At 35.2% G+C, this 23,274-nt stretch overlaps 2 protein-coding genes across 2 annotated transcripts; one reads left to right on the top strand and one right to left on the bottom strand.

Moving 5' to 3' along the window:
- The first annotated feature begins 6,006 nt into the window (after positions 1-6,006).
- On the top strand, positions 6,007-7,548 carry LOC132166921 (B-box zinc finger protein 20-like). The gene is made up of 3 exons (XM_059577779.1): positions 6,007-6,535; positions 6,644-7,069; positions 7,171-7,548. Exons 1-3 carry the CDS (start codon positions 6,350-6,352, stop codon positions 7,441-7,443), a joined length of 885 nt encoding a protein of 294 aa, XP_059433762.1. The 5' UTR covers positions 6,007-6,349; the 3' UTR covers positions 7,444-7,548.
- A 3,234-nt stretch (positions 7,549-10,782) lies between these two features.
- LOC132183347 (kinesin-like protein KIN-7D, mitochondrial) lies at positions 10,783-22,735 on the bottom strand. Its single transcript, XM_059596778.1, has 25 exons — positions 22,113-22,735; positions 21,880-21,977; positions 21,653-21,742; positions 21,343-21,395; positions 20,469-20,534; positions 19,874-19,927; positions 19,651-19,710; positions 19,484-19,562; positions 19,280-19,347; positions 18,554-18,610; positions 18,356-18,460; positions 17,891-17,995; positions 17,563-17,670; positions 17,341-17,472; positions 17,045-17,227; positions 16,431-16,646; positions 15,177-15,317; positions 14,524-14,643; positions 14,343-14,393; positions 14,086-14,133; positions 13,744-13,890; positions 12,719-13,456; positions 12,084-12,213; positions 11,879-11,993; positions 10,783-11,127 (listed from the first exon to the last, which is right to left on the bottom strand). Exons 1-24 carry the CDS (start codon positions 22,454-22,456, stop codon positions 11,908-11,910), a joined length of 3,279 nt encoding a protein of 1,092 aa, XP_059452761.1. The 5' UTR covers positions 22,457-22,735; the 3' UTR covers positions 10,783-11,127; positions 11,879-11,907.
- Positions 22,736-23,274: the final 539 nt, after the last annotated feature.

Genomic DNA, 23,274 nt, shown 5'->3' with positions numbered 1-23,274 from the left:
TAAATATCTCACAAAATTAACATTATAAAGTTTAGTAGTCATTAATTTTTTTTTTTTTCAAAAATGGTTAATCCATATCTATTAGTCTTTGTCACGTCAGAATGTTTGTATTGTATGCAACCTCTCTTTTCGATATTAGGTTTTCCGAGTAAGCATGAAATCGGTATTTAATTGATAGAAAATGATGAATTTAATCATGTAATTTATATTTTAACAACCCCTTAATAGGTAAGGCTCAATATGTGAAATATTTAATTAAATTTAGGTGAATTGATTTAATCATAGTTCAAACTCACCGGCACCGTTTGCCTACGGCCAAAAAATTCAAATTGTGGCCAGTTATTGTGGCTGAAACGAAAGGAGCCAGATCCGTAACATGGAGGAATGCGCTTGGCAGAGAGAAGACGTGGAAACTGCGGGGATGCATTTGGGGAAATGCACTGTTTCGTTCACCTTCACCTTCACCTTCCTTGCATGGTTTGATGCATTTTCCCAAATGCATCCCTGCAGTTTCTACGTCCTCTCTCTGCTAAGCGATGGCTCTTTTCGTTCAGTTATACTAAATGGTCACAATTTAAATTTTTTACCCGTCGTCAAACAGTGTTACTATTTTTAGTTTTACCATTGTGTTAAATCATCACTTATTCTAAAAGCGATAAAAATTTTTGATACAGAATATAAGAAGAAGGTGACCGCTATTGCAATCCTTAATCCAGCAGAGCAGATGATGATATTCAACGGATGCTACAGAGAGAGAGAGAGAGAGAGAGAGAGAGAGAAGGGGGAAGACGGAAGTCATGGATGGGGAAGTGAAGCACATGTTACACGTTACCAACATCTTTTCCAAGCTTTTTGGCACCATCCTTATTTTTAGTAAACACCTATGAAAAGGTGGTTTTGAGTGTGTCACTAATTCACCGACATACTTCACTATAATTTTATTTTCTTAATTTCCTAATAAAAATGACATGTGCATCTAACATATTTTCAATTCAATCCACGATTGTCACGATTTCTCTTTTTATCTTATTATTGTTTGAAGAGAATATGTTGGCTGTTATTGGTTCTCTACCGTTGAGTGTGTCACTAATTCACCGACATACTTGACTATAATTTTATTTTCTTAATTTCCTAATAAAAATGACATGTGCATCTAACATATTTTCAATTCAATCCACGATTGTCACGATTTTTCTTTGTATCTTATTATTGTTTGAAGAGAATATGACGGCTGTTATTGGTTCTCTACTGTTCAATTCTTACAAATTTATCGTCGGATTAATGGATTTGAAGAAAGGAGGGTGTGAAGCCAATGGGAAGAGAGGGTGACCAAAAAAGCCGGTAAATTTTTTTTTAATAAAAAAAAACGTGTCTCTATTTAGATTTCGAAGAGGTTTGCAATTTTGATGGTTTGTTTAAACTACATAAGATCTCCTTTTATTAAAAGTAGAAGAGGGAAGCCGAATATGTGGGTATGAGTCATTTCAAAGGAGCTCAAGCCCGGAATTTGATGCCACATGTTTTTGGTTACATGGGTTAAAATCACACTTCAACCATCAACTTGTCTCCTACATGTCTATTCACAACGTTGGACTCCAGCTCAAAAGTCTCATTATTTTCATCAACCAAACTACAAACATAAAAATGTCAACAAGCAACTCTCAGATTGATAACCTAAGCTCAGGTGGGCTTAGGTTAGATGCTTCTTTCCACCGGCCTAAATCTGATTAGTGTGGCATAATGAGAGGTTGATTTTTTCAAAGAATTACCTAAAAATTGAAGAAAAATCACTCCCCGACTGTATTTTTATTGAAAAAAAATAGAAAATATGAAGTCTGATTAATCAAATAATTCTTATTGAGTTTAAATAGAAGTAAGATGCAAACCTATAAGGAACAATTACAAAATAACCCTCATCACAAGTTCAATCAATCGAACTAAACATTGCATTTTCGATCGATTGAACATCAATTAAACTATCGATTAAACCTCTTGAAAATTACTTACTATTAAAATACCTCATCACTTCAATCGAACGAACTATCAGTTGATGCTTTTTGAACAACGTCTCACAATCAATTGGACACTCGCTCTCACTCTGAAACTTTTCCCTAAAATTATTAGCTAGTTGATGTGCATCAAAGCCTCTCACTCCTTGTACAAGTCCCACTAAGGTTTCTTCTCAAAGACTCCCATCCACCCACACCCACCCACTTGAGTAGGAAGAATTGGTCTAGTTAGCTTACACATGATTCTAAACGTCTTGTGAAGCTTCATCATTACTTTATAATCCAAAAAAGTACATAAATCTCGTGCAAAACCCCAATCCCATGTGAGAAGCATTGGAACTATACAAAATACACAGTAATTAAAAGTGCAATGTTCCTTTCTTATCTGCTTACCTTTCTGATATTGCTTGCAACTTCCGTATCTCATATGTATATATATACTTTCTTTCTTCTTTGGTTGTATGATTCTCAAAAGATCATCCCTATCTAGGGTATGAAAAGGTGCTGTTTGTCCTCTTTTGTTGGCCAGTTGGCCGACCGACCTTCTTCATCAAGATCTCCGCAAATTTCTTGCTTTCCCATTCTCATTTGAACGTGCCTTAGTCAATGCAATGATGGAAGGAATAACCACCTTCCATATAAAATCAAATTTAAATAAAAAAAAAACACACACACACACAAAAAAAACCTTAATCTAATGGCATGTAACATCATGTTCATTTTATTCCCAAATCAGCTTTTCTAATTGAATCGGAACCCATATCACATAATTCTTATTTAGTAAGACTAAAACGAGTAACGGAACTCTTCACATTTATTTATTATACTTATTTAAATTAGTTGACATTATTTTGTTTTTTGTTTTTTGTTTTTTTTTTAAATAGCTAACATGAAAAGACACTTAAAACACATCATGTCCTCAAGAGGTAGCTCAATTAGCTGGGATCAGGTCTAATAAAGCGGATGTCACTAGTTCAAATCTCTCTCTCCCCTTTTGTGCAGACATGTCAAAAAAAAAAAAAAAACACCTCATACCAACTTATATGAAATTTGTTTTGTTATTACTTTTTAAAGATTTTTTTTTTCCTTGCTTGAAAAAATGTTCTAATATAGAATTAATTTTTAATATTTTGCTAGAGTTTTGGCTACTCAAATTTGATTGCAACTATTAATTGCCAATTATTTTAAAAGGCTAGTTAATAATTAAAAAAAAAATGCAATTATTTCATTAATATAGAACTCACGTGTGGGCTGAGCACATTGTTACAATGTTAGCACCAAATTTGTGGGGACCACCCAATGTATTTGACTAAATTGGTCCTTTTTATTACCTATGATTCTTTAAAATATATCTTTTTGGGCAATTGCTTCAAATAATTGGCCATTTCCTCAAACAAATTCACAATTTCCTCTTCTTCATTTTTTGCCAAAAAAATATTTGACAATTTCGAATGCAAAAATGCTGCAAGGAAAACCAATTGTTAAGGACCTAACCATCGGCGGCATCAGAGCCTAATCAATTGTTAATGACTTAACAATTGATCCAAAAGCCTTAACCTTGCTTTATATTGATTTGGTTAAAGCCTTAACCCTTAAAACAGTAACAACAATAAATATATAAGACAAACAAATTTGAAATAAAATGAAGATACACGATCATGCATTCTCATAACTATTGATTCAAAGATGTTAAGACGGTTAGATACCCATTCGGTTAACCCTTAATTAGGATCGTGAGCAATCACTTTCAGCTCAGCAAATTTTTTCTCCATTTTAGCTATAAAAAAAAATCACATTTTTCTATTTTTGTTATCCACTTTTTTAAAGCACTTATATCTCATACTTTATTTTAGTTATCAACTTTCACCATTCTATTTAAATATTATTTTTCAATAATTTCTTTATTCTTTATTGATAATTATTTCTTAAAAAAAAAAAATTAACATTTGGTAAGCTTACAATGCTTAATTACCAAATTTTTTTATCAAACTAGCTGGCCGAATGCATGTGATTTTTCACACTCAAATTTGCATCATGGCTAGCTAAAATAACATTTGATTAGACGAGTATAAATGCCCTGCCCTTTGCTTGTTAGTTATTTGCTTAGAAAAAAAAATATATATAAATTCTTATATGTTTTTCCCAGCAAAAAGGGAGAAAAGAAAAAGGAATTAGATCAAGAGTTTGTTGCAAGATAATGATGTGATGTTTATTTATTGAAGCATGAGTGACTAATTGTCAACAGCCAAAAATCCAATTATTTTGGTGGTTGTGTGCTTCCTTGCTGGCTTAATCAAATGCATCATAGACCACAGGCACTGGCTTTTAATACACTAAGGAATAATAAAATAAAATAAAATAAAATAACAAGCCAAGGACACCTTTCTCCATCATAATTTTATAGCCAAAGAGATAGCCTGGTTTATCCTAATTCAAATTGATTAATCTAAAGTCAGGACTCATGATGGTGACTCCTCAAGAAAAATGGAACTTATTCAAACTTCTTGATCTCTAGAAGGTCATTGAGTGAACATTTTGAGAATACTTTTCTTTTCTTACTTCTGAAATAAAAAGAAAACATATTTGGAGTATTATAATGTTTTTTTAACAAATTGATGTGCCAATTTATAATTGATAAAATGATTAAAAATGTATAGTTGATAAGTCAGCTTATAATTAATTAAATTGACATGTCAAATTTTTTTGCTTAATTATTTCACTGCTTATGAATTGAGACTTCAATTTGTAAAAGAAATTATAGTAAAAGCTATAATACCTCTAAATATAAATTAAATTGATTCCAACTCCAATAAGTAAGAAAAAGCAAAGCTAGATAGGATTATACCTCTAATAGTAACTAAATATAAATTAAATTGATTCCAACTCCAATAAGTAAGAAAAAGCAAAGGTAGATAGGACTATACCTCTAATAGTAACTAAATATAAATTAAATTGATTCCAACTCCAATAAGTAAGAAAAAGCAAAGCTAGATAGGACTATTCTATTTTATTTTATTCTTTCCAATCATCATAGACATTAAGCCTAGTAATAGACAAGAGAAAAAAAGTATGCATACCCTTTCTCAAATTACTATTTGAGTGTAAATGTCCTTCCAAATTAAAGATTACGACAATATTTTTCTAAATTGTCAAAATTCCCATTTGTCCAGAAAAAGACAAAAATATCCTTAACAATTTTTCAAAATACTCCTATAAATTTGAATAATAATAAAAAAAGATGTGGGTGAAGACCCATTTTGTTTTTTTTTAAAAAAAAATTTATGAGGTCTTTTTGTCATTAAGAGGACATTAGATTTTTAGTAGTTTAGAAAGATGTTTACGCAATCTACAAGCTTAGTAGATTCCCTTGTTCCTTTTTCCCCTAAACAATTAGAAAAAAAAATAATAGTAAATGTGAACTAGCACATGCTAGCTATTAATTGTTGTACTTCTGCTAGGCATACTGTGGATGTGCATGCGTATTGGTTTGTGGATATCCTCAGCATCCATGTTACCATTAATTCGGCAGAAGACTATTACTTGGGCTCCATATAGGAAATAAAATTTACTGTCAAATCTGCTTACAGTTTGTTGATTCAGGACAAAACCCTTCATCAGAATCCCTTCCACACAAAAGCTTGGAACAAACTCTAATTGGAAGGCAAAAATTCATGAGAGAGTAAAAGCTCCTAATTTGGAAGATATAGCATGAAAAAGCCCTTCCAATTTTGGCCAAAATTGGTGGAGGTTCTCCACCTCCATGAACATGATATTAACTAATAACTATCCTCTGTTCTTATGTTTTATGGTTCTGTTTTTTTGATGTTTGTCTTAAAATTCAATCTGCATGAACGTAAAAAGAATATGCAAAAGAAAATATTATCTCATAATGCATTTTATCAAGAAAACAATCACAATAAATTTGACTTTTGAAACACCCATCCAGATTCCATATCATTGAGAAATAATATAATACGAGTCTCGGCCCATCCCACAAAGACAGAAATTAATCAACCACCTCCACCTCAATAGAGCTTTGATTATATTATTCAGCTTGGAGAAAAGCTGGGAATAAAATACTCAGATAATTGCTTGCCATCCCTCCAACTTCAGACAAGCTCAGGAGGAGAGTGATGGCTTTATAGCCCAGAAAGCCAAGTTGTTTCCTCTCTTTACTCAAAGAAAGAGAGAGAGAGTGAGAGATATGGCCCCAGCAGTCTCCAGAGCTTCTTCCTTAATGCTGAATTGCCCATAACACTTTTGTCTCTCTCTCTCTCTCTCTCTCTCTAGAGTATATTTGTTTACCTTATCAGAGCCAGAGGATTGTGCAGAGAAAGAGAATGAAGATCCAGTGCGACGTCTGTGAGAAAGAAGAGGCCAATGTATTCTGCCCTGCAGATGAAGCCGCTCTCTGTGAAGGCTGCGACAACAGCATCCACCACGCAAACAAACTTGCCAGCCAACACACACGCTTCTCTCTGCTCCATCCATCCTTCAAAGAAGCCCCTCTCTGTGATATCTGCCAGGTACTACTGATCAGTAATTAATTCCTCTTCCTTTTTCCTAATCAATAACAAAAGAAAGAAACACAAGCAGATGAAATTGATGGGTTTTGTAATTGGTTGCCTTTTCAGGAGAGGCGAGCCTTTGTTTTCTGCAAAGAAGATAGAGCCATATTTTGCAGAGAATGTGACGTTCCAATCCACAAAGCCAACGAACATACCCAGAAACACAATAGGTTTCTTCTCACAGGTGTTAAACTCCATGTTTCTTCTTCTTCTTCTTCTTCTTCTTCTAATGGCTGTGATGCAAAGATCGATGCTGAGATTACAAGCTCCCGTTCATCAATAAAGAGGCCAAAAACAATTCCCAATGAAGTGGTCAGCCATTCTTCAAGTGGGAAAATAATAACACCAACTTACAAGGATGAAGAAAATCAGATTAGTAATTCGGTTCCTCTTTCAACCAGCAGCATCTCAGAGTATTTGATGGAAACATTGCCGGGTTGGCGCGTTGAAGACTTTCTTGAACCGTCAATTGCTACCAATGGTTTCTGTAAGGTTTGCAGTGCACCCCTTGTTTTTCTCTAGTTTTTTTAAAAGCATCAAGTTTTTTTGTTTTTTATTTTTTACTGATATTAGTAATTACTTGATTGGTGTAGACCTATGATCAATCTCTCCCATTTGTGGATCAAGATCTTGAAAGAAACATGAGTTCTGTTTCAGCAAAAGATTTGGCAATCTGGGTTCCTCAAGTTTCACCTCAATCCCCTCCATTTCCTCTGTGTCTTCCCCAGACTGATTTTCTGAATGGATTTAACGAATTGGCAGAGGCAACTAATGTGAAAATAAGAACCCGGAAATGGAGTGATGACGGCTTTACAGTGCCACAAATCAGCCCTCCATCTCTCAAGAAATCAAGACATTTTGGGTAGAATTTTGCATTAGAAGTTTGTTTTTGTCAGTTCTTGTTCAATCTGTTTGTGATCTGTATATCGTCTCTTTTGTGTGTTTTTGTTAAATGGTTTTGCTGTTCTTCACTTGGATTGTTTTTTAATCATGCAAAACACTACAAATTAAGATGAAAAAAGATCCAAGTATTTATATCATTTTCCTTTGTAAGTTATATGCCTGTGGTCAATGAGGAGAGAAAAGGCTAGATGCCTTCCTTTCATGGGTGAGAACAATAAGATAAGCAACTTTCCATGATCAGTACACAACTGGTGTTTTCAAGAGGACTGTCTAATAACTTATAGACAACACCTTCTAACTAAAAGCACAAATTTTTTTTTTTTTTTTGAAAAAACATGTTATAGATGTAAGTTATAGGTGAAAGGATAAGTATCATTCTTGATAGAGTTGCTCTTACAAAAGAAAAGTGCTTCAACTTTCTTACAAGCTCGCATGTTAGTCCACACATGAATGCCACATGACACAATATGACCTAAAAAGGTTATGCAAAAAAGTTAACATATAAATTTAATTTTTGGAAAAATTACAGTTTACTCCCTCAAAGTTGACAGCATTTTTCAATTCGAATACCAAAGTTCCAAATTTTTGCAATTTGACCAATTGTATCCAAAACTTCTCATATTGCCCATAATTTTTATTTTTTTATTTTTTATAAAAAAATTAAAAAAAAAAAATTGGGGTGGTCGTAGCCACCCCTTTGGCCATTTGGCCATTTTTGCACTCTCAAATTTATTTATTTTTCATAAAAAAATAAAAATTATGGGCAATATGAAAATTTTGAGATAATATTGGTCGAATTGAAAAAAGTTGAAACTTTGTTGGGGTGGATTGCAAAAATTGAAACTTTGGTGTTCGAATTGAAAAACGTTGTCAACTTTAAATGGGTAAACTGTAATTTTTCCTTAATTTTTTTTGTAGCAAACATGGTAATTCGCATGAATACCATATGGACTGCCACATTAATTTATTAAAAACTTGTAATAAATTGCGGAAACTTCACTAAGCCCCCCTGAACTTCCAGCCGATTTTGCAGACTTCCCTTGAACTTTCAAATTTCTCATTTTGGACCCCTAAACTTCAATTTTCTCTCACTTTGGACTCATTTGTTAGTTTTCAACGTTAAATGCCCATTATACCCCTACCCAACCCACTTGAAATTCCAAAAATGCCCAAAACGACACCGTTTTGGGCATTAAAATTATATTTTTTTTTCTTTAAAAAAAATGAAAATGAAAAATATTAAAAATATTAAAAAAAAAAAAAAAAAGACTGGAGAAAGAGATCGGGGTGGCTCCAACCACCCCCATGGCCAAGGGGGCGGTCCGGCCACCCCCAAAAGGCCAACAAAAAAAAAAAACAGGGGGGCCGGGGGATCGGGTGCATTTGAGGATGGTCGGACCACCCCCAAGAGGCTGGGGGTGGTTTTGGCCATCCCATACGGCCAGGGGGTGGCTGGAGCCACCCTGATCTTTTTCTCCAGTTTTTTTTTTTTTTTAAGAAAAAAAAATAATTAATGCCCAAAACACCGTTTTGGGCTGGAGTGTGTTTTGTAATTTTGAAGTCCAAAACGGTGTAGTTTTAACGTTGGGGTATAATGAGTATAAAAAAGTCAAACCGTTAAATCTAACGTTGAAAACTGACGGAGGGATCCAAAGTGAGAGCAAATGGAAGTTCAGAGATTCAAAATAAGAGATTTGAAAGTTCAGGGAGATTTGCAAAATCGGCCGAAAGTTCAAGGGGGCTTAGTGAAGCTTCCCCTAATAAATTTGTTATAAGGACATTTACATCCCACTCACTTAAAGACAAAAAATCATAAAAAGATAAGTATCTAGATCCCGATCTCCAATAATGTTTATTGTCCGAATTGCTATCAATTTAGAGAATTCTTATGAAAAGGCCTACCTATCCCAAAAGATATGGGGGGCTGCCTAAAACCTATGTAGTTGGTGAATCCTATAAATATTGTAATAATTAGGTGCGTGAACTGCGATGGAGGGACAGTACAAAAACTCTATAGATCCTCCCTGTGCCCCGGATCCCATCAACGTCCAAGCACTGTATATGAGCACAAATGCGTACTAGGGGCGTGCATGTGGCAACTGAACGCATCACAATACGAAAATGGCAAAAATTCAACCTATGGAAATCGTGAGACGACGCTGTAGAGAGAACATCTTTTTGCCCCCATCTATCTATCTATCTATCCTGTGGAAAGTGGAGAACTTTACCAACACTATCGAAAATGATTCCTGCCTGCTTGTCACCTCTCAACTTTGGCAGTTTATGTGTCGGAGGTGGGTCCGAGTCCATCCATTCATAAGCTCATAGTAGTGGTGGAGTTAGATGCCTTGGTCATTATCCATTATCCAACTTACTTTCCAAGGCAAGAGCATCCATATCCTCGATTCTCTGATGATATTGCTAGTTTAGTCCTGTGATTCTACTTGATCCCCAAAGCAGTGCCACAATAACCTAGAGGAGTCACCCCTTTGTAGTCTAGTATCAAAGAGTTGCCTCAAGAAATGATAAAGATCCTAACAATTTTGTGGCTTAAATTGTTAGCAATCCTAAATATGAGAGAGCTAGCAATTCTCACTTACCTATTTGGACAAGTCCTATAAAAAACTCTCACATATACCATTAAAATGACTAACCATTTTGACAACAAATTGCTAGACATTTAGATCCGAAAGAAATAGAACAGGGTATTAAAAGCTTTTACATAACACTAATTATCTCAGAAGCTTGAGTTAACGGGCAATGTGAATTCAACACTTTTTCCCACATATAAATTCAAACTTTTCTCAATAAATGAAGCACATCAAATAAGTTTAACTAAAATAAAAGATAACCCATAAAGTCTAATAACATGTCTAATCACCAAGTATCCCAAAAAACTTAAACCAATAAAAATAATGAATTTAACATTCAATTAATATTACATACTAGTAATAGTACACTCTTATATCACTAAGTTGATGTAAGGGCACCCATCAACCCTTGAATTTTTTTTATTTTTTATTTTTAATAAGAGTTCATCCGAAAAATGATGAACACTACCACATAAACCCAATGAAATGAGAGTTTCCTACTTAGCATTACTCTTAATATTAACCGTGTCCATTTGAAGCCTCCTGCGGTCGCATAAACTTCCTTCCTCAAATGCCAACAAACAGTTTAGGCTGGGAGAAGTATTGTCTCTCTCTGACCAACTTCAGTAATATCACCTATGAATCCATCTTTTTAGTGCATTGTTTTGCGCAAGTCTTTTTGTTTGAGGAATTAATGATTTGAAACCAAAATAAGCAAAATACTACACAATTTGCCATTGCACGGGAAAAAATGCTTCCTTATGGAAGCTAACGTTCGTTTATATATACAAAGCAATGCGTTTAGACAGATAACAACATTGCGGTACTTGCTAAAAACCAAGCAAGATCCTGCTTCTGAAACTTCAAATTTACCGTTCTTAATTCGTTTTTGTCTTTCTTTTCATCTGTTTCCTTCCTCTTATTTTACAGCCTTTAGAGGAAGGATGTAGAAAGAAAATATGCATATACCTTTTGGATAGTTACAAACAGGCAAACTAATAAAAGAATCGCACCGTATTTGCACGGAAAATAGCAAGCATATAAATGATGACAAACCTGCAAATAGAAAATGGAATTGGGATAAATAAAACGTGTTAAAACCAAGGTAGATATTTCGAAAAAACTTCACTTATCCCAAGGCTTAAACTTGCAAGCATTTTTCAATGTCTTCCTAAAAATTTACTATGTAAGGTTCTAATCTTTTAAGCCCCGTTACATTACCTCCTCTGTTAGAATTTAACAATATGGAAAAATAAAATAAAAAATCCTTTACTAAATAAAAATTCAAAAAATAAAATAAAAATTGAAGAAACTGGCAATGGGTCGTCCTTTTTAAAATTTTTAATTTTTTTGAAACTAAGAGCATAATTGTGTTTTTAGAAATTTTATGGGATAAAAGAGACATTTTACATGCTATCAGTTTAAGTGAACGAAAAAAAATTAAACCCTAAAGTGATTGAAAGATCATAACTCCACATTACAAATTTCTAAATTTTAGAGGAAATATTAAAAAATACTTGATAGTTTAGAGGGAATAAGTGAAGTTTTTCTTAAATATTTAAAGAAACTCATTTAAAAAATAAAAAAAAACACACACACACACATGTATTGGCACGGAAAGAAAATCTAAGCCATTTCATGGAGACAAATTTCTAGAAAACTAACTACTTATCCCTTATTTGTGTAGTAAGTGATATCTATATCTTTAAGCTAATCTATAAAATGAAGAGGTTCCATGAAAATCATATTTAATTCAATTGATCCACGTATCAGGATGTAAAATATAAACTGAACAAATTTGCGTTACCTTCATTTGGAGGGTTAAAAAGCAGTATGTCATGAAGTAAATGCAAAAAGTCTATCCGCAATCTTTGTGCGACAAAGTGGGCACTCAGAACAAGCAAGCGAACAAGATTTACACACTGCAGAAACGGTGCAATAGAGGTTATAATAAAAAATGACAAGCATGAAGGAAAGGAAAGGGGGGGCTCGTGGAGGCATGAATCACTTACAACAAAAGTGACGGCACGGGAGAAGAATTGCTGCAGTTGGTGATTCAAAACATACTTTACAAATATGGGAATTGGCATCTCCATTTCCTAGGTACTTCAGCTCCTTTTCCTTCATCTCTTGCATTCGTGCCTGAAAGAGTAAAACAAACGATCCAGAATATAAGCATCCCACCAAGGCAAAAAATCTCAAGGAAAATTATCATTCAAAGCACCTCTGTAGCTCAAGCAGATTCTACTTCGACTGGCTGCTCTAGATAATGGAACATAAAAAGATATTCTCCAAATGTTCTGGAAATAGCCTCAGAAAGTTTCATCAACCTCTAATTTTCTTTAGAAGTTCTTGCTTGGAATATTGTTGACCAGTATGAAAATTATTTAAGTTTCCATGCTAAGTTAATAAGCCTAGTTCATGGCTACTCTCACAGGCTAATTTGAAGATGTTACACAGCCTAGCGTCTGAGGGGATGCAAGGACTTTACATGAGAGAAGTATTTCAGGTGGCAGAGTATTCTGTTAATAAACAAACTTTACCTTACTCTTGATTTTCAAACATAGAATTTCCAAGTTCAGATTTTAAGGGGAAGAAGAAGTTTAGCACAACAATGTCAGCAGATAAAAGTAGAGTACAATGTTACCTTCAAGCGAACAACCAGGGGGGGTTCTTCCTTAGGAATCTCATCAGCTGGTTTTGAAACATCCAAAACTTGTCTCTCTTTGAGGACAGTATTGGTTTCAATTTCATTTGTTTTGGGATCATTAATATATTCTGTTCCTTCACTATGCCTCTCGTCAGTGTTCGACTCGGGGGTAACTCCCCCCTCTTTCTTCAACTTAGCAACAAGCACCCACATGTTCGCCAAATCATTTTCCAGAGCCTCCTCCCTTTTCTTCCCCTCTTCAACCTTTTTCCTAAACTCATCTTCAATGAACTCCTTTTCAGCTAAGGCAACCTCAAGCGCTGCCTCCCTTTGTTTCCTTGCCTGCAATTCCATCTTTAAATCATCTGGATCAAGATTCCATGACTCAAAATCATCCACTCCAGAAATTTCATTAGCACGGCCAGGTAGCCTCCCTTTCCTTCCAGATCTTGTTCCATCATTAAACTTGCGGCTGACACCATTCACAGTTTGCATAGCATTGCTTCTAGAATGGGCCAAGTCTCGAGCAGCCAACAACTCTTTTTCTACTTTTGCATTCTGTAATGAAAGCTTTGTCACTTCACCAGCCAAATTCTTCAGCTCGACTGCAGCAGCAGATGCCAGTTCTTTTGCATAAGAAGCTTCTTCAGCCAATTTCTGATTCTGCACACGTAACCCACTGTTCTCCTCTGAAAGCTGAACATGCTCCAGCTTAAGTCTCTCATTCTCAATCTCCTGTCCAAACAAACAAAGATAACCATAAGTTCCACAAGAGCATGGAAAAAAGAAAGAATGAAAAAAAAAAAAAATAAATAAAGAATTTACCATGCAACAGGCAAGTCATATACCGGCAAAAACTACTATCACGTGAAACTATATATGAACCAAGGAAAACAAACCGATACATACAATTGTGACTTCAATAATGGCAGAATACTTGTATATGCCAGCCCATCAACAGCAAACACCTTTTAATCCATTAAGCTATTATGATCCAAAAGTGAGAAATATCGAGTAATCACCTGAGTCTGTATTTTCTTTTTCAACTCATCAATATATTCTTCAGACACAGACTGTTCCGATGAGATTGATGATTTATCACCAGTGACTGAGACCAAACGCTGCTCAAGGAAATTCACTTTTTCCAGCAATTCCTTGTTCTCTGAACACTGAAAATTACCAGATAATAAAGTTCAATAGCTTGAGCATACAAAGAAGAAAAAGAGTGAGTGCAGTCAACATCTCTATTTACTAAAGGGCTTAATAGCATCTTCAAGCAAAGGAATTTAAAGCTGCATTAGTAAGAATGAAATGAAAATAAATCAACTTAAATAACTAATAGAAACAGAGAGTAACATTCTGACCTTGTTCTGCAGCTGTTCCTGGAGGATACGATTATCTGCTGATTTTATCTGCAGAATCAATAAAAAAATCATTTCAAATTAAGTGACAAACATGAAATAGCATGGTTAATTATGTCCTATTTATGCCATCAGAATATATCGGATGAACAAAAACCGACACTATATACAATCATATAAATGAGCTTTAAACAAGTTTTAGAATAAAACAGCATTATTCGATGTCCTCTAACACCATATATAGTTGCATACATACTAACCTCCAGCTCAAAACCCTTCTCATTACACTGCGTCATCAATCTCATAACAGTCTGTCACAACACAAAAGGAATCAGATATAATTAACTATCTGCTAGCAATAACATAACAAATAACCATATAAATAAAACAGCATTTGAGAGGATAACAATAACCACAAGGATGAAAAAACTTGAAACATACCTGCTGCATTTCGACCAATGATGCATTAGCAATTGAAGCCTCACCACTCTCAATGATACGCTGCTCTAAGACCCTCATTTGCCTTCTCTTTTCTTGGATCTCACGTTCCAAGTTTTGAATCTATATGAAAGAAAGCACAAACTTTATCAGGGCCTTTGGGGAAAGAAAGATGCTCCTAGACGAGAAAATACAAAGAATTTGGAGAGACTACATTTTTGTTTCAGTAATTAACTTCTAGACGGTCTAACAATGTCTATGTTGGGGCAAAAATAAAGAATCAAAGTAAACTAGGCAGCTTTCTGGCCTATAAATAACACGCAACTGCTGGGAAATCATGGAACTAGACAAACTATAATATATGGGATAAGTCAAGCCAACTCAAATTTAAGTTGAACAAAGATTCACTTGACAGCCAAAATATCAAGGTAGGATGAATTGGAGAACATAATGTTCATTGCAAAGTGCAATATTTTCTTGATATCATACAAAGGATGGAGCTCTTATGCCAGAATGCCGAGAGAGCAATGCAACAAACGGGCCATAAATTGTTTGCTGCCATAATTTTTTGAAAACATTCAATAGAGCTCTTTTTAACCAACTTAATTGCAATAAGATGCAGCGTGGATCTAAGCCGGAGTACGATAAAGATATACCTGTGTTTTTGAGCTATCAGGGTCATTTACAGACAGCTCTACCAAACGCTTAAGGGTGCTGGTGCTAAATGCAATTTCCCCAGCAAGCATCTTGACTTGCTCAACAAGAAGGTCCACATGATCTGACATTGTCATCCCTCCCTATAATCCCAAACATTAAGCAGACAAATTCATACATTAACTTCAAATAAGATAAAAGTCGACACAAATATGAAATACCCATCATCAAAACAAGCATAGACGCAATAAACCCACGAAATAATAAATTACTTGACCAATATCATTTAGAAATATGTTCTTTCATCATGAGGTAGAATCCACGGGAAAATGTCTATCCCAAAAACTTCAGAAGAATTTCTGCAAAGGACCCAAGATTTCCTGGTTTGATAATTGAAACTGACAGAAGCAAAGAAAGAAGGAAAGTCTGAGATATTCTGGAAATTATGTGAGTGAGAGAGACAGAGAGTTAAGATTTGTTATAGGGTATTTACCAAAAGGGGAGAACTTTAATGAAGTTTCCTCAACAGGAATAACTAGAAAGAAAGGAGAAGAAATAGGAAAGAAATGGAAAAGGATGTGGAAGCCTTCCATCCATCAAATAAATTTTCACCACCATAGTATAAAGGAATTTAGCGGAGTCTCGACACCAAGATGTCAAGGAGAATCATCTCTCCAGGAATTCCAGAGAAATCTATTTTGCCTATACAACAAATCCTTTCCTGTCCAGCTCAATAATTCTTCCAAAGGCCAATATACAGACAATATGGTTAATATAAAAGAGGGCAAAACAAAAACGAATTTGATTACAGGGGAATTGTTTTTTTTATAAGAAATCGAGATATCATTAAAAAGGCTCACCCAACTACATAATAAGTATACAAGAGAAGTCACCTAAACAAAAAAATTATGATAACTAATCGCAAAAAAGAAATAAAAGCACATGACCAAAAATAAAGGGTGTTAAAAAATAAAAACTTAAATTCCAAAGATATAGGGTAATATTTTAAGATACCCCCAAAAAAAAGGCCTTCTAAATTCCAACCTAAAACCTGCCGAGATAAACAAATAGGTTGCCAAATTTTGACCCCCACAAAAACAGACGGCATGGACCCATTGGCCCATCTTGCATCAGTGTACAAGGGAGAAAACTATATGCACATAGCAAAAAAATAAAATACATCAACAAAATTATATGCTTTATGTTCTATATAGATAACAAAACAATAAAATAAAACAAAACATAGTAGAACATACTGTTGGCAGTTTTGAACAACTGATAAGTTCACCCGCTTGATTTGATTCAGTAATTGTACTGCCAGATGGTGAGAGTTCTTCATTCCACTTGCTAGAAGATCTCCTGTGTTTAAAATCATAAGGTGCATCTACTGAAGCTGCGGAGACAGATGATGCAGAATCCTTCTGATTTTCACCTTCTAGATGCGAAGAACCCTCTCGCAAAGCATCAAACTTCTGAGAAAGAAAAGATGTAGAATGAGCACTGGATTCATGTTTTCAAACAGGAAAACAAGAACCACAAATTATGTAGTGCCAAAGACAATATAGTTCTTTTTAAAGGGGGTGGTGGGAACTACTATTCTGGAAGGACTTGTTTGAGTAACTAAGCACTTGTTAACATAAACTTGATTTATTACAGGAAATATTGAAGCAAAACCTTAAGATTACTCGCCAAATTTTCAATACAAGAAATTAGCGTGGCTTCTTTTTTGATAGAAACAAATATTTATTAAGATTTGAACAAACTATTTCACAAGCTTAGCTTAGATTGGAAAGAAGAACACTGAACATACAAGCAAAAAAATCGGTGCTTTCATATGCATGACTAATATTGAGAGAGAGAAGGAACTCACGTCATCCTCACCAACAGAGTGACTCGTTTGATGACTGGGAATATCACTCAAACATCCAGGAATGGTATTCTTTGAAGAGACAAGTATGAGCTTGGTTAGTCTCTGGATTCTACTCATTAGAGCAGCCTTGGCTTCCTCTTCTTCCTCCAATCTTGATTGCATTTTCACTTGACCTTCTTCCAACTAGTCAATCAAGAATAGAAAATGGCCAGTAAATATTAGTCATAAGATCATATTTAGCAAGTGCCACATCATATAAAATTCATATGATTAGGGAGAGGGGGTGGGAAGGAAACCTTTTGCTTTAAGGTCAGAAGCTCCTCATGATTGACACCAGCAAGCACCCCGCTCTTTAGATGATCAAGTTCTTGTTTGAGGCTTGAAATTTCTCTTTGATACTTCTTAATCAAAGATTTTTCATCGATAATCTGGAATATTATTTTCAAAAAGAGCTTGAATTGTTTATTACTGGAAATTGCATTTAAATTCTTCTAAATCACAATGAAGTTGCAACACACCCTATTACGTGAGGCATATATTTCCACTCGCTTTGCCCTGCTTGCAAACTTCAGTGTATTATGAGTTTCCTCCATGTTGCTTGATGCAGGAGTTACTGTGCATATAAGCTGGGGACATGTCATTTGTAGAAAAGGTTCTATTAGTGTCATTACATAATGATTCAGGAAAAGTGGTGAAAATGGGAATTCTGTAGTCAGTCTATACTTCAACTCATATAATGGTGTAAAACATCATTCCTAAAGACTAGTATATGTAAGTTTCCGGCAAAAAGTTAAAATTGTACAAGTTGTTGTATATCAATACCATAACATTGCATCTTAAACTTACAGAGACATGTCCATGCCCACTCAGTGAAGATTGCAAAAGGCGGGTAAGCTTAGAATCTCGATAAGGAACATGAGATGCCTTCCCCTCACTCAGTTTTCCAATAACCTTCAAATTGAAACCATACAATCAATTCAAAAACTTTAAATTCAAGATGCATACACATAGAATAATTTACAGCAGAACAAATGGAAACTTCTTCTCAGCTAAAAGTCAAAATTGCATACTTCTTTTTGCACTCACACCTACAAGTACATGTATTAGTTGTTTAGGTGAGCTAGAAAATATAAACCTATCAGCAACAGTATTCTTAAATGGTTAAACGCGTGTGTATGAAGGATTGGCGTGGTTTTTATATGAGGGGAAATAGAGACTACAATTTATGCATTTAATGGACTAAACAGAAATAAACACTAAGAATAAGTTTAAGAGATACTTTATAACATCTAAAAACTGCAGTGCACCAACCGTTCCAAGGGTGAGAAGGCTTTTGTTTATGTAAGATCCTTCCTTTCTCCGCAGTCCAGTTGTTTCAGTTTTCGAGCTCTCAGATCCGGCTAGATCAATCAAATTCTAGGAAAAAGAGATAAACCAACCAGTGAGCCAAAGCATGTACTTAAGAATAACATTTTATTTATGTTGAATGACAAATGATTTTAATCATACAAGTTGAGAGAAGATCACTCCATCGTATTCATCACCATGGGCGCTACTTTCAATCATCTGCAAATGCATCGATGAGTTAGAGACAAAAAGCAAGAATTCAAACTTCTGAATCAAGTCGATTAACAAATAGAAGTGATGCAAACTATCATTAATAATTCCAAAGTATAACCCTCCAAGTTTTCCAACCAATGTATAAAAAGAAATCATTTTTACACAGGGCATCCCTACTATCTTATATTTGGGATGAATGGGTCATATTGGGGAAGGAAAAGCAATTGTGACATTTATATACAGGAACCTATAGTCACCTCAATGTTTTAAAGCTGCTAGTACTCTTTCAATTCCACATGGGTAACAGTAAGGATGCTTACAAGAACTTTAAGAAACAAAACAAAAGGTTGAACTTCAGGATATTGACAAGTAATAAGAATTGATGCCTGTGTGGCAGTGTTTGTGCAGGCATATGTGAGAGTGTGAACAAGTTAATCATTTAATATTTCAAGAAACAACACTAAATACTAATTTGTCAATAATCTTTAGCTTAATCAACACCCTCTTTCCCCACAAGAATGAGGTGAATGGTGTGGTCGTGGGTTCAAGACCCACTAAATGTGTCTAACTTATCAATAGAAAAAAGAAATACTAAAATTCAATGTAAGAAATAGATAACAAAAGCAGCAGCTTATTACTGCTAAGTTCATATCAACACTGATGAAGAATGTTTACCAGTGTAAATATGGTGTGACTTCGGCTACTAAACAGATTGAAATTATTTGATCCAACATGACGATGCTCTGTCATTACCATGCACCAATTGAAAGTGTCAAATAAAAGACTAACCAGTCACTCACGTAACACAAAAGATTTTTTTTTAAAAAAAAAAATGAAGGAAAAATCAATGAATATAGTTGGAGTAATTGGTGTAGGCACCTTCCCCAGCAGCAATAAAAGAAAGTGCATGCCCAGGAGACAATACAACTTCTTCCTTTATACCCTCAACATAGGTTCCCTAAAAAAATAATACTCAGATGAGACCAACTTATAATATAAATCGTGAATAGAAATAACATTTTTTAAAGAAAGTATAATTGAGAAACCTGTGCATCTTCTCTAACACGCAAATTCTGACCTGTTGGATCAAGCAAGTCATTTATCACCTGATATCAGAAGCACAAATAGCACCATATATCAAATACGTTGAAGTACAAAAAACATTTTTCAAAAGGATTACTCCACGCAAATGATGATAGACATTTTAAAATTCAAAAGTCAAATGCCATCCTATGACAAAACTGGGAAACTCATCTTAGTTCTACTGACCTCATTATAGATTTCAAGATATGACACACGGAGTAAGAACTCTCTTCCTGGAGTCTGAAAAGAGAGTGTGGTTAGTAATCCATTCATAAATGGTCACTTGCAAATATTTTTTAAAGAAAAAGAATTACGACAGAAAAGGAGTAGTCGGATCAATGAATAATGAACCTAATCATACAATGACAAAGCGAGTGACTACAATGATAAAACAACATATCAAAAGAAAAGTGGGGACAAAGTAAACAGTATTCTCAATAACCAGAACCTACAATTACAGTTCTTCAAATAAAGTAAAATGGTGAAGTCCAATAAACGAACATCCCATTCCAGTTATAATTCCTATGTTAGCAGGAATGGGACTACTCCTGAGGATAACTAGTAGAACACCATACTTCAGTTAATTATATTATACTTCAAAGTGTAATACTAAAATATAATGCAGATCACTAAATGAATCTATATTTCAAGGAGGATATTCAAGAAATCAATACGTGAAAGGAGAACGTGCCCCATTAGAACCAATGATAACAAGAGATCTTGGGTAAAAGTAGGAAAACAAAAAACAAAAAGAATTCTACCTATTATTAAGAACACTTACATCTTGGATAATGCTGAAAACATCTTTTATAGCCAATGGTATAATACCTGGAGCATTATGATCTCCCTGTACAAATTATATAAGAGAAATTTCACAACAAAAAATTAATGTTAGCATATCTTGCGTGGTAACATTTGGGAATGGGTACACTGAACATCGAACAGAGTGAAAACATAAGTTGAAAACTATTAAAATCAAAGTAACTTCAACACAATGTCTTATGGTAGGAGCATACTGCAGAATTACAACATCACCACAAGATCAGAAATGCTAAGCATGACATTCCGACATACTTCAACAAAGCATATTTGATACAGATCACCATATTAAAGTCAAAGATCTTAGCTTTCTTTTTTTTCTTCCTTTCTTTTTAAGCAATGTTCAGACCTGAAAACCTACCCCATCCCCCCATGCAGCATATAGATCCCCAATAACAACTTTAACTTAGACTTATAAGAATCCATCAAAGGGATCCCGGCAGGGACTAATATCGGCTTTCTTGATGGTAAGCACAAGGCCAGAAATGAAATCTGATGGTTAACATTACTCTACAGCAAACTCAAGGAAATTGAAACATTGACATATCCAAGGATTCAATTTTCATAATATATTTACTCCTACAACGCAATTCCAACAAATCATCACCAAATAAAATCACGAAAATTCATTTAATTTGCAATTTTTCCCCCTGATTACCCAGCCAAGGAAATTTTAAGTTGACAGATAAAGGGGAACTCGTGGACAAATGACTAAACATTATCAACTTAACCAATCGGTCATAAGCAGAATTTTACTCAACAAGATTGGTCAACAAACAGAGTTGAGACACAGCTAAAAATTAAAGCAGTTCGTTATGATAAACAACGACACTTACATGCATAGTGTGTGTCTTCCCACTACTTGTAACACCATAGGCAAAAACGGTTCCTGCATTGTCAGAACACAACGTTTAACATGAGCAATTTTCCGTTCCCAATTAGTACCATTGCATTAACAGTTGCGGCAAACAATTTGATTCAATCACGAAACACCCACTTCAATTCAGTCAATTTTAGTCTATGAACTAAAACTAACTCACCACTCATTCTCAGTAGCTGTTCACTAAAATTATTCAAATGTTTCAATACCAAATTCCATTTTTGCTTAGAAATAAAACGGTCAATTGACTTAAAAGAATTACATACCATTAACACCTTCCATGGCAGCCTTGACTACAGGATTAGCAGCTACTTCATACACTTCCTCTGAAGTCGTATGTGGTCCAAAAACCCTATCTGCCAATCCAAAATTAAAACCCACAAATTCCTACATTAAATGCAAATTCAATTTAAGCACATTCATCCAAATTTGCATTGCACCAATTAGCTTAAAACTTCAAATTCCAAATCGCCAAATCCAAGAAAATCAATACCAAACGCATAAGCCGTAGCTGGATTATACTCGTTCCTCACAAGCTTATCCCCGTCCGCGTACCACGCGATCTCGTCTCCTCTCTGGTACTCCCTCTCACTGCAACCACAGGTCTCAAAATCAAACAATATCAATCACATCGCCTAAAATCACAATCCTAGAAACCAAACGATCTCATTTGCTGAAATTGAAAAGCCAACGGATCTGATCCAATACGCTCAGATCTACCATTACCTCAACGGCCTGAACCGAATCGTCACCGAAATGCTATCCCCAGACCTTGGCACATCGACCGGATCCGCAATGAACTCCTCCGCTGGGAACCCGACCGGCGAGCGACTATTGTACCCCCGTGGACCGCCGTACATTGAATCCGAGCGGGTCCGACTTGGGGTCATGGATCGGGAGCCGAGTCCACCTCCAGAGTTGAAAAATGACGCCGCAGAAGACGAACACGAACGCGGCACGATACGGCCGTTCATGAAGGATGAAGACGACGACGTGGACGACGCGTACGGCGTCGATGGCTTGCGGTACGAGAATGGCGAGCTGCTCCTCGCTCGCGAGGACGAGGCCATTGCTTCGAATCACTGAGTCGGTGATTCGCGCAAAGAAACACAAAAGCAATACAAGAAAGCAGCTGCAGCAGTAGAAGAAGAAGAATGAAGAGAATGTGTCAGATTGCTCACATGGCTTTGGAATCAAAAGCGAACAACGTTGCCTTCTTTCTTTTTTCTATTCTCTTCGACGCTTTAGCTATTTCTCAGTGAGAGAGAGAGAGAGAGAGAGAGAGGGGGAGAGAGTGTTTCGTCTTCTTTAAGACAAAGAGTTGCAGAGAGAGGAGAGAGAGAAATGGAAGGTTGGTTTATTGATTAAGTTTAAGCTTGAGCTTTGTTTTCATTTTGGTTTAGGTTTAGTTACTGTTAAAATTTTAAATTTTTGTTTTACTGTGGAGATGACGTGGATGAGTGGGGGGGTTTAAATTTGGTGGAACCGCCTCGCTCACGAGAGAGCTTTGAAAAATAAGCGTGAATTTGAGCGGGAATAACAGTGCCCGCCGACCCAGACAAAATTGAATAGAGTCGATATAAGGACAAAATGTAGGTTGGGTAATTTTATGCTGAGCTTGAAGTTTTACTCTCTCTCCGGTGGTAAGTCCGTTTCCACGCGCTGTGCTATAATCAAAAGTGCATTTCGCTCAGCAATTTTACACGTTAAACGTCTATTTTTTAAATTAAATTGCAAAACACGAGCCTATTTAAAAAAATAATGATTTCAAATCATATAAAAATTTACGCCTTTGCCCGGCATGTAAGTGGGTGAATTTTTAAGACTTATCATTTTAATGGTAATTTTCACAATATTTTTAAAAAATTATATTTTCATTAACCGTGTT

The sequence above is a fragment of the Corylus avellana genome, chromosome ca1 (assembly GCF_901000735.1).
Source record: "Corylus avellana chromosome ca1, CavTom2PMs-1.0".
NCBI lineage: Eukaryota > Viridiplantae > Streptophyta > Magnoliopsida > Fagales > Betulaceae > Corylus > Corylus avellana.
Note: the sequence above shows the minus strand (reverse complement) of the source record. Positions and strands in the feature narration are given on the sequence as shown.